Below are 11,301 nucleotides of genomic sequence, written 5' to 3'. Positions count from 1 at the left end.
ACCAAAAGAGAAATCATCCAAAAGTTTGTCACTTAAATTTTTGACTTCCAATAATGATTTTTTCAAAATATCTTATTAATTTTAAAAAAATATAAAAACTTCCATTAAATTTAGAAAAACTTGACAAAATTACCTATCTCCTCCACTTTACAAGAAAAGGAGAACTCATGTTTTCTATGCAAATTTATGGGCTTTGTGATTAAGGTTCCTACACTTTTGATATAAAGGAGGATATATGAAGCTTACCTGTCATATCTTTTACATTATAAACAATAGCTTTAAGGTGTCAAAACTCTAATACAAGTATTTACAAAATGAATGTTAGACAAGACATTAGTAGAAATCTAAATTTTTAACATGGTACATCATATCATAGGGATATATATATATATATATATATATATATATATATATATATATATATATAGAGAGAGAGAGAGAGAGAGAGAGAGAGAGAGAGAGAGAGAGAGAGAGAGAGAGGGGAGAACAACACTGCTTTCATTTCATTCGAACACATTGCATGACACGAAGCCAACACAGTTTGCTTAAAACCAAAAGGAAAATAGGTGTTTATATTTACACAAACACAAAGATATCAGCCGTCCGATTGTTTTGTCGGCACATGACCAACGGCGATCAACGGGTGGCGGCGACGCGGGTGATGAAATAGAGCGCATTGCTGGTGACATGCGACGCCTCCGTGACCTGGGCGACGACCGCGTCCCGGGTGCGGCCGGAGAGCCCGGTGATCTCGCGGAGGCACATGTCCTGGTCCGTCATGGCGGCGCTGGCCCACGTCTGGGCGTCGCCGAGCTGCGACCGGAGGGTGTTGGGGTTGAGGCGGGCCAGCTCTTTGGCGGCGCGCGCGAGCTGGTTGGCCGCGTCCGAGAGGAGGTTGGCGCAGTCGCGGAAAGTGGCGCGGTCGCTCGGGGGTTGGGGGAGGGTGAGGCGGCGGAGGTAAGCTGCCGCTCCGCGGGTGGTGGAGTGGGAGGCGGAGGTGGCGGCAAGCGCGAGGTCGGAGGGGGTGGACGGGGAGCTGGGGGCGAGCGTGCGGACGCAGACGGAGGGGTAGCTTGCTTGGGCGCAGGCGGAGGCGACGAGGGAGGATGGTGGTGTGGCGGCTGAGAAGCCAGAGACGAAGGTGAGGACAACGAGGAGGAGGAGGCGGAGAGGGAGCACGGTGAGCATTCTTCCTTTGGTCTGAGACTAGGAACGAAAGAGAAGATCGAAGCAGTCAGGCAGGTCGCGAATGACATCTATATGCACTCTGTGAAATGTCATCAAGATTCGTGCAACACGCGGCTCTCTCATGGAGTCGTAACCCTAACGAAGCCAGTTATCATCATAAGATTCTTCGTGCTATGCAAGTCAACTACGTCGAATGAATACTCATAACTCTCAAAGCTATCGAAAACCCTGAACACGTTCCCCCATCGTCTACAATCTCAAGAAAAGCCGGTCAATCTGCATGGAGAATCCACTGCAGTGTTCAGTGAGATAGCGATGATATGCTCCCACGGTTTACTAGAAAACTGGGCACCAAAGAACACCATCGGAATGATAGATTCTGAGAAGATAAACCACATGAGATTACTGTGGAAGGGATAGTGACAAAAGAAGAACCGAACCGATAGAGAAACTGGAAGCTGTACCGAAGACGAGCACTTGTTTGCTCTGCTAGTTGATTCAGAAGATTAGGTTAGCACTTCTTGGAAGCTTCACAACGACATTAATGGTGGCTTGTTTAATGGGAGGAATCTTGGTGTGACACAGAGTTACTTGCTCGAGGTCTCGGGGCGGGGGAGGGGCTACAGCTAAGGGGTATCGTGGCTCCAAAACAGCACTCTTCTCAGGTCTCCCAGTCTTATCTTGCATGGAGTGAGAGTTATTGGAGACTCTCTTTGACTTCACTGTTGCAAGACACATCTTAATGTTCTTTAGTGTACTCAAGCGACAAACTAATTCTCTAATACACTTAAATTGGCGTTAATAACCTTTAAAATAACTTTCAAAGACTGTGCAGTGAATCTAATAATATCAAAGATAATTTGGTAATTTCATCTTTTATAGTGGTTAATCTGAATTCTTTGGACAAATGTTAATGGAAGATATGCTATTTCAAAGGCTACATATGGGAAAACCTCAAAATATAAATATATTATGTGGTTAGATTTATTGTAAAATTATAATATGAAACTAATAGTAAATTATAGTGATATGTTAAATTTTATTGGTTTTTTCCTGAAATTAAATTATATAATATTAAAATAGGATTTTTAAATTAAAAACTGCATAACATATTTTCATAAAATACATTAATAATATTGTGATTACAAAAGGAAAAAAAAAGAATAAAAAAATCTCCCATCTTCATCCCCATCTCTCTCTCTCTCTCTCTCTCTCTCAACTATGGAGCTCTGGTGAATCCTAGCCCAAGCTTCTCCTGCTTCTTCCTGAGCTCACCAGCCCCCGACTGCTTGCTCCTCGGTTCCCTCCATCAATGTCGGAGGCGGTGGCGGTCGAGCAGCGGCGAGGGAGAACCGACGGGGAATCGTAAGGAGTCGCCGCTGAGACTCCGGCTCCGGCTCCTGCTCTGGGTGGCGATGACGTCGAGGAACAGATGGCGGCGATCGCGAACGAGCTCTAGTGCCGAAAAGTTGGCGGGTACTACCGGATGGCCCGCGAAGTTCGGCCATCTCCAGGTTCGAATCCTTTGGCCTCCCTTTTGGTTGGATAGGCGTTTCCTGGTTATTAGGGTTTTTGAGTTTCTTCTGTTCGATGTTTGGTGGAGTATTGGCTACACGATCGTCGTTCAAGGTCGTCCTTCCACGGATGACACTTCATAATTTGATCGAAGTAATCGCGGCTGCTCATTTAGGTTTTCTGTTCTTCGTCAAGAGCTTGTTTGGGTGCCTGCGATTGTGAACCGTAACGGACTGGCATTTGGATAATGGCGACTTACTGGTATGTTGATCGGGTTAGGGCTTGAACGCATAGCTTGTTTACAGGGTAAGTAACTTTTGCTTGAATCATTCTGTGGTATGAACTCTTTCGGTTGATAGTTTCTTAGAATTCTCCATGCTCTGGGAACTTTGACATGTCAATGTAGTCATTTCTTTTCTTGCATACATGTTATGTAGACTTGTCTTTGTTATCCCTGTAACCATGTTTGGAGTTACATGGAGTACCAGTGCTAAGAAAGGTTAGGATTGCTTTGGTGTCAAAATTCTCAAGTCAACAATTTAGTTGGTTCATCTGGTCATCCCATTTGAGACTAAATTAGGATGCACAATCTCTCTACTCAAAGCTCAATGTCCTTGTTAAGGCTCAAACCGATGCATAGCCTGAGATCGCCATGGTAAGGACCTTATCATGGACTAATTAATTTGATGATAGTAGGATATCTAATCTTATATATAACCGTACTCATCTTCCCGTCACCGATGTTGGAATAAAATGGTGTCACATTTCAATGTCACGTTTTGATATGATTCAAGTCATATATCGAAAGGGTTACATCATGCATAAACACTTAATTCAAAATTCAAATTCCAAAATTAATCTTACCGAACTCGGTTAAAATACTGGTATAACAACTCAACCAAACAAGAGTCAATCATTCTGACCATCATTTCTGCCACTTGTTCAATGTTTCATCAAATTTGGAGGACCAAGTTTTTGCAAGGTGAGGAATTATTATGCCCGAATTTTGACTGAAATTGACTAAGGGGCTTTTTGGAGTTTGAATCTTGTATGAAGGATTTATGCAAGGCGAGGAATTATTATGGCCGAATTTTACCTGAAATTGACTAAGGGCACTTTGGAGTTTGGATCGTCTATGAAGGATTTATGCACCGTGTGACCCTCTCGTTAAACTGGAGCATGACAACATATGGACATTTGGCCTTTCTTGCATGTGTAAATATTTTAGATGAATGGCTAAGTTTTATCTGGAGCAAATTTTTCATCAACTATGAATAATAGGTGGCAAGAGAAGCTCAAAAATGTTTATTGTATCTTGAACTAGTGGATCGTATTTTTTGAAAAATCAATCTTTATGACTGACTTGTCAATATGGTAATAGCTTAATTTTGCATTATAGTAAAATTACTCTTGGATTTTGTATATGAACTTAGTTGCTGGACTTCTTTAGAAATATGGAATATTTCCATAATAAAATGTAATGTATAGTCTGGATCCAATGTTTCTGTCTGATATGTCTTTTTAAAGTTTTGATCTCACATTTTTCCAAAACAGCCTCGAACATGAGGTATTAAATGAGAAATCTTCAATTTCTTTTTCTGCCTTTGGCCATGTTCCTTCACTTGGAGCATGGAAATTTTTTTGCGTTTAAAATATTAAATGAATTTTTCTAGCCTTTGCCATGTGCTTGTATTCAGTGAACAGAAGTGAATATGGACATACTTGGATCCACTTGCTTCCAATCTGCTTTTAGCTCTTGCCTGTTATCCATGTTGGGCTAGCAATTTTTGTTTCTAGTCCTAAATCGCTCGCTTACCAGTTTGTTGTTTCTGCTATATGGTTTTTCTTTTGGGTACAACAGCACAAGTTTGGCATGTATGACCATAATGTGCATTTGTTTTTGAAACGACAATCTCTGAATAAGAGGTTGAGAATAATTGAGTTTGTTGCTGCATGGGATTTTTGTTTTCTTGGCTCAATCAGGTTGTGCTACTTTTAGTACAAGTTAGTCTTTTACTTTAAACTTCATAGCTGGTCCAATGTCTTTTGAATTGTCACATGACTTTTGCTCCTACTTTGACAGCAACAAACAAAAAGAATATGCATCTTGAACATATGCCCAGATTAAGTGATTAGAAGATCATTTTAAAATAAGTCTTTGATTGTATTCTTGTGTTCAATTCCTTTCATATTTGATCTTCCGTGATAGTAACTTATGACAGCTCTGGTATCATCCTGCTGCTACATCAAAGAACTCCTTGTCATGTACCATCCACACAGCACTGTGGATTGAGGATGGAAGGTCTTGAACACCTTTTGATCACTTGGTTAAGTCGCAACAAGGAGATCGACTCCATTGAACATTTTAATGAGAAGGTCCTGGCCAAGCAAGAAAAAGATAACCTTCAGATTCTCGGTGTGGACCGCTAAAACATATTGTAAGCATGAAACCATGTGAGGAATTCATATCTCATTGAAGTTGGCAGAATTGAATTCATGACAACTACATTCATCTTCCTCTGGGAACCAGCTGTTCTTGACATTCAGAAACAGGATTGAGGAGCTCTGCACATATGGTACCCATACTGCAAAACCAAATAAGATTGACATAGTCGGCAACCAAGGCTGAAGATTGAATGTGCAGATGAGGGAGAAGGTATTTTTCTTATTTCTTCCAGTCAAACTATAAGATATTTATGCCTCATATCTGTCACAACATGTAATGATCCTTTTATTGATTGCAATCTCCTCGGTGCATCCTTTTGCCTACCGATATGGGCAACAGTCTCAGCAGAGAATTGCATAGCAAAGATGCACTCCAGATTGCCCCTGCCATATTCTACAATGAGAAACACTAGTATTATACATTGTTCTGTAGCTGTAATAATCTCGTGACACTTAGGTTCTGCACTTGTTGTATGATGGAATGCTAATTGATCGTAATAGAATGAATCTGAATACAAATTACAATTTTGCTGGATTAGATCTGAAGACTGATATGTGAAGAGATTGTTTGAACATGACATAACAGAAAAGATGGACATGATACACATCAGAATCCAATCCAGTACATCTGGATAGAATGTGCCTGAGGGAGATTAAGAATACAATCATCCTACCTAATGGAAGAAACTTGATTGATGCTTGCTATCCACATGGGAGGCTGAGCGGGATACAGGTAGAGAATGACTACAAACTCTTCTGGTTACGAATCTAACACTGACTACAAACTAGTAAAAGAGAGACTTTTTGAAGAACTCTCCCATCTTAAACTTGTTCTACCCATCGTTGCCACTGATATTGCTGTTGCTACTGTTGTTGTTGTCGTCATGGTTGCGGTGGTGATGGTGATGGTTGCTGCTGCCACCAGCGTCATCGAACTTCCTCTTTCTGCTATTTCCATGGTGGTGACTCCTGAGCTGCGAGAGTTCCATCTGGGTCTTCATCAAGAACTCCATCCTCTGCAACTCGAGCTCTCTGGTGAACTCCAGCCGCTGCTTCTCCATCTCCATCGCCTGCCGCAGCTTCGAGCTCTCCACCCGCTCGTACACCTCCCCAAACTTCAGTATCGCCTGCGCCAGCTCCCGGAGGTCCGCCGTCCTCTGTTCCTCTCCCTCCTCTTCCACTGGCTCCTGGTGGAGCCTCTTGCCGTTGGCCTCCTTCGGCGGTGGCGGCGGGAACCCGTCGGAGGAGTCCGCAGACGAGCCCGCCGACTTGGACGCCAAGGCCGGTGACGATCTCACCTTCTTCTTCAAGGTGGGGTGGTTGGAACGGAGCCGCTGCGGGATCCGCTGGGGGTAGCGGAAGGGAACACCGGCGGGAATCGTGCTGCTGGGTGGCGGCGGGGCGGGCTTGTGGGTGGGTCCGAGGAGAAGGTCGAGGCGGTGGAAGAACGGCCAGGAGGGGGTAGCGCCGCCGGCAGAGGAGGAGATCTTGGACTTCTCGATCTTGTACTTCTTCTTAAGGGTGTCGATGCGGTTCTTGCACTGGACGTCGGTCTTGGGGGCCTTGGTGTAGCCGTCGCGGCTGGTGACGGCGTCAGCCACCTCCTGCCACTGCTTCTGCTTGAGGTTGCCGCGGCTGAGCTCCAGGTACCGCTCCCCCCAAGCGTCGATCAGGGCAGAGGTGGCGCCGTCGCTCCAGCAGTCCTCGCGCCCTCCGCCGCTGGCTGGGCCGGGGGAAGCGCGCAGCTGCCGGATGGGGACGGCGTGTTGGGGCGCGGCGGCAACGGTGACAGGCTCATCGATGCGGCCGTTGGGTTGGTGGGGAGAGGCGCTAGGGGAGGAGGAAGGGGGCACCACAGAGACCGGGGGCGGCGACGGGGATTGGGACAGCGAGCGCGACGGGGACTGGGCGTCGTCGTCCTCCTCCATCACGCGAGAAGGAGATCTGCGCTCTGGCGGCAGCGGCGGCAAGGGACGGGTGAGAGAGGGCAAGTAGAAAGAAGAAAGAGGTGGGAGAAGGATTCTTCCGCCGACCGGCGTTACCTTTTGACGGGCGTCCGGAAGGTCTGGTACGATATAGAAATATATAACGTTTTTCTACAATATGTCTATTTCCTTTAAACTTAAAAGCGGGACAGAATATAACGGTGCCGGTTTGAAGGATTGACGGCGAGACCGCGGGAGAATTGACGGCGTCGTCGTCGGCGTAGACCCGGGGAGCTCAACGCCCACGTGAGAATCGAGGTCGTAGGGCTACGTGGCATGTTACGGTTGGAAGATCGCTGCAGTTAATCTTTGGTAAGTCGCCACTTTTATCTTCGATAAAATCTACGTATTTTTGAATTATCGGTTGTTCCCTTATTTTTTTTCAAAGCCAATTATTCATTTATTTTTGTTACTACTAAATCACTAATTTTCTTTTTTGCTCACTAAGCACAATAGAGAAAAAAAGAGTCCATGTCTTCCCAACTTACTCTTTTAATTAAATATGTACGTCTATACAAGATATAATCAAAATTTGTATATAATAATTCCTAAATTATGCAGCACTCTTAGAGAGCATGATTTCAGATCTTTTTCTACCCAACTGACAGGACCAGATAACAATTGGCAACTCGAATTATAAGTTTTAATAAATTAAATGGATCTTTTTTTGCCATATATATATATATATATATATATATATATATATAATTTTTAAATATTTCATATATGACTTCTGTTAATTCTCATACTAACTACAATTAATCATTAGTCATGCTTGTCACTAAATCTAAAAGCTATTGAAATTACACACACAAGTTTCTAAATTTGTAGAAATAAATAATATGTATAACATATATAATGTTCAGGTTAAAGTGTGGGGTAAACACGTGAATAGGTAACTCTTAAGGGTTGAAGAGAGACATTTCACTCGACGGCCGAAAAGATAAGAGCTGGATTTGGGCTCAACGGCGGGAGCCTTCTTAACTTTCGGATCCATGGCCGCCGCCGCCACGGCTATGGCGGCTTCCCGAACCTCTTTCCTCCAACTCCTCCGCCCGAAGCTCCTCGGGCCTTCTCGAACCTTCTCCTCCTTCCGGTGCTGCCGCCGCCCCTGCACTCTCCCCCTTCTCCTCCGCCGCAGCTCCTCTCAGCCCGCCCCCGAAACCCTCGAGGCGCCGATCCAGGGGTTGGACTCCTCCACCCGCACCCCCAATGTCGTCGACATCCTCCAGGAACGGGGCCTCATCGAGTCCATCACCAGCGAGAACCTCAGGTCCGCGTGCTCCACTCCCGCAGCCAATCCCCTCAAAGTCTACTGTGGCTTCGATCCCACGGCCGAAAGCTTGCACCTCGGGAACCTGCTCGGGATCATCGTCCTGTCCTGGTTCCAGCGGTGCGGCCACCAGGCTTTTGCGCTGATCGGTGGCGCCACCGGCCGTGTCGGAGACCCGTCCGGTAAGAGTTTAGAGCGGCCGGAGCTAGACGTCGAAACGGTGGATAAGAATAGCGCCAGTATTAAGGATTTGATCTCTAAGATCCTGGGAAGAAGAGGAGGGAACGAGATTGCTATTGCTGGATCCAAGAACGAGACATTTTTGGACATTGGCGACGACAAAGGCGGGAAAGGCGCGTTCTTTGATTCGATCTCAGAAGACAATAGGAGTTCCGATGAGTCTTTCATGATTCTGAACAATTATGACTGGTGGAAAGACATCACGCTGTTAGAATTCCTCAGAGAAGTAGGAAGGTTTGCTAGGGTTGGCACCATGATGGCAAAGGAGAGTGTCAAGAAGAGGTTGGTGTCAGAGGAAGGAATGAGTTATACTGAATTCACTTATCAGCTATTGCAGGGTTATGACTTCTTGTATCTGTTCAAGAACGTGGGTGTCAATGTTCAGATAGGTGGTAGTGATCAGTGGGGCAACATCACTGCCGGCACCGAACTGATACGAAAGATATTGCAGATTGAGGGTGCTTTTGGTTTGACATTTCCTCTCTTGCTCAAGAGTGATGGAACTAAATTCGGGAAATCTGAAGGTGGAGCTATATGGTTGTCAGCATCGATGTTGTCACCGTATAAGTTTTATCAGTATTTCTTTGCAGTTCCAGATGTTGATGTCATAAGGTTTCTAAAGATTCTTACGTTTTTGAGCATGGAGGAGATTCGGGAGCTGGAGGAGGAAATGAAGAAGCCTGGTTATGTTCCGAACACAGTTCAGAGGAGGCTTGCAGAAGAGGTGACCCGCTTTGTACATGGGGAGGATGGACTTGCTGATGCTTTGAAGGCAACTGAAGCTTTAAGGCCCGGCGCTGAGACACGGTTGGATGCGGAGACAATTGAAGGAATATCAGAGGATGTTCCATCATGTTCTTTGGCATATTATCAGGTGTTAAATTCCTCTTTGATTGATCTTTCGGTCTCTACTGGTTTGCTCAGTACCAAGTCCGCTGTACGACGACTAATGAAACAAGGGGGTCTCTATTTAAATAACAAAAGGGTCGATACCGAGGAAAAGAGGGTCGAAGAAGCTGATATAATTGATGGTAAAATTCTTTTGTTATCTGCTGGTAAGAAGAATAAGATGGTTGTGAGGATATCCTGACTTCTTGCCTCGAGTTATTGTCAGAATATCAATTTACTGGCTATTTAGTTGAAAGAAATTCAAGTTTTCAGCTTGAGAGCTGTATATGTTCGGTTCATGTTTTTCTTTGCTGGAGTTCATGGTTTTGCAATTAGAGCTTCCTGATTGCATTGCATACTTAGAGATTACCGCCAGTTCTCTTTTAGTTGTCATATCATTTCCTCTTCTCTTGCCGTTGATGATATTGATTCCTTTGTCTCATTTAGTAGAAATAGTTACTTGTGTGATGCAGAAATTGTTCCATCATGTATCAAGAAACTATTTTTTATCATTATATTCACATGACAACTAGACTTTGCAAAATCTTTGTACAGATTTTGCGCCTACGTTCAAAATTTAAATCAGAGTGCTTGGTTTGCAATTTAAGTAGCTTCATTTGGCACACCTTGTGATCACTATTAATGTTGGAGATAATATAGGTAGAACTATGAATTCCATCTGTGGTGTTTGTTGCATCTCTTGGTTCTGGATTCCTACTGACACCAAATTCTTGGATCTTCCTATAACTTGTTTTACCAGCATGGTATCAATTAAGATTGCCAAGGTCCCCAATTGCAGTGAATATGAAGATGAAGCTTGTTAGCATACATGTTACATACTTATCACATCTTGCTATCGTTTAGAGTTCTAATGCTGTATCTGCCACTGCATTATTCTCTATATCGAGAATTATCTAGCTTTATTATTCAAGTGACATGAAAAGAACTGATTTCAAAAGTTGCCTGTTTTTTCTTTTCTTTATGTCGATTACTTATTAATGGAGCTTAATTTTCTGGATGTTCTTTTGTTGTACCCAGCTTTAATTTGATTGGTTAGACTTTCACATGTTAGGGACTTTATACAACAAAACAAGCTATAAAATCCCAACAATTATGAACTGCAAGTTTTTGTTGAGAACAGTTACTGATCGAGTGCCATCAATCCAATATACCATTTCTGTTTAGATTGTCTTAAATCTTGTTCTACCTCTTCTCTCATCGCTAATATATGCATATCACACATTCATCCTCGTACTATTCTTAAGTTGTTGTTGTGAACAAAGTATGATATTTAGTCCAGTTGGAAGCTAGTAGTTGGAAACACAAAAAGCACAAGGTCCTATAGGAATTTGCTTCTCTTCTCATAAGCTGTTACTCTGTGAATCATACTATGATCTATCTTAACTTTGGTGACAAGAAAGCTAATCTTGTGATGAGACATTTATATGACTGAAGGGTAGATGACTCAGTTTATTCTTTCTAATTTAAATGACTGCAAGATTCATATGAAATTTCAGTATGATGTCTCCTTAATTTTGCTTTGTTCATTTACTATAGATATTAGCTCTCATCTTTAATCTGCTAAAGGCTGCCATTTTCCTCTTGATAAATTACCTCAAATTTGTTATTTTTCTCTTGAATTTTAGTTGATGTTATAGTACTATAGCTCTTCTACAAGTATTGAAAAACAAAACAAAATTGTAGTCATGAAAATACCTTTTGGCATAGAATTACTTTCATAAATAAGGCTAAAAACAGATCTATTGG

At 43.3% G+C, this 11,301-nt stretch overlaps 3 protein-coding genes and 1 long non-coding RNA gene across 6 annotated transcripts; 2 read left to right on the top strand and 2 right to left on the bottom strand.

Annotated features, from left to right (window-relative positions):
* Window positions 1–486: 486 nt before the first annotated feature.
* LOC135618391 (pectinesterase inhibitor 3-like) lies at window positions 487–1,325 on the bottom strand. Its single transcript, XM_065119275.1, has one exon. The coding sequence runs from the start codon at window positions 1,186–1,188 to the stop codon at window positions 637–639; it is 552 nt and encodes a 183-aa protein (XP_064975347.1). The 5' UTR covers window positions 1,189–1,325; the 3' UTR covers window positions 487–636.
* A 1,036-nt stretch (window positions 1,326–2,361) lies between these two features.
* Window positions 2,362–5,674, top strand: LOC135619779 (uncharacterized). Its single transcript, XR_010489494.1, has 3 exons — window positions 2,362–2,702; window positions 2,879–5,359; window positions 5,489–5,674. It is a non-coding gene; the product is annotated as an uncharacterized LOC135619779 (long non-coding RNA).
* Window positions 5,675–5,704: 30 nt separating this feature from the next.
* LOC135619778 (trihelix transcription factor ENAP2-like) lies at window positions 5,705–7,076 on the bottom strand. The gene has a single exon (XM_065122105.1). The coding sequence runs from the start codon at window positions 7,074–7,076 to the stop codon at window positions 5,982–5,984; it is 1,095 nt and encodes a 364-aa protein (XP_064978177.1). The 3' UTR covers window positions 5,705–5,981.
* LOC103995193 (tyrosine--tRNA ligase, chloroplastic/mitochondrial) lies at window positions 7,077–9,820 on the top strand. 3 transcript variants are annotated; one of them, XM_018830552.2, is made up of 3 exons: window positions 7,077–7,216; window positions 7,309–7,445; window positions 8,029–9,820. In XM_018830552.2, the coding sequence occupies exon 3, from the start codon at window positions 8,129–8,131 to the stop codon at window positions 9,734–9,736; it is 1,608 nt and encodes a 535-aa protein (XP_018686097.2). In that variant the 5' UTR covers window positions 7,077–7,216; window positions 7,309–7,445; window positions 8,029–8,128; the 3' UTR covers window positions 9,737–9,820. The 3 variants fall into 3 exon arrangements, with proteins under 3 accessions (XP_018686097.2, XP_009414004.2, XP_064978176.1); XM_009415729.3 differs by having other exon boundaries at window positions 8,000–9,820; XM_065122104.1 differs by having other exon boundaries at window positions 7,080–7,211; window positions 8,000–9,820.
* Window positions 9,821–11,301: the final 1,481 nt, after the last annotated feature.

The sequence above is a fragment of the Musa acuminata genome, chromosome BXJ2-8 (assembly GCF_036884655.1).
Source record: "Musa acuminata AAA Group cultivar baxijiao chromosome BXJ2-8, Cavendish_Baxijiao_AAA, whole genome shotgun sequence".
In the NCBI taxonomy this organism is placed as follows: domain Eukaryota; kingdom Viridiplantae; phylum Streptophyta; class Magnoliopsida; order Zingiberales; family Musaceae; genus Musa; species Musa acuminata.
The sequence above is the reverse complement of the archived record's forward strand: the minus strand, read 5'-3'. Positions and strand labels throughout refer to the sequence as shown.

What these genes read in the sequence shown, in the direction of transcription:
- LOC135618391 (XM_065119275.1), bottom strand. Translation starts at nt 1,188, where the DNA reads ATGCTCACCGTGCTCCCTCTCCGCCTCCTCCTCCTCGTTGTCCTCACC.
- LOC135619778 (XM_065122105.1), bottom strand. Translation starts at nt 7,076, where the DNA reads ATGGAGGAGGACGACGACGCCCAGTCCCCGTCGCGCTCGCTGTCCCAA.
- LOC103995193 (XM_018830552.2), top strand. Translation starts at nt 8,129, where the DNA reads ATGGCCGCCGCCGCCACGGCTATGGCGGCTTCCCGAACCTCTTTCCTC.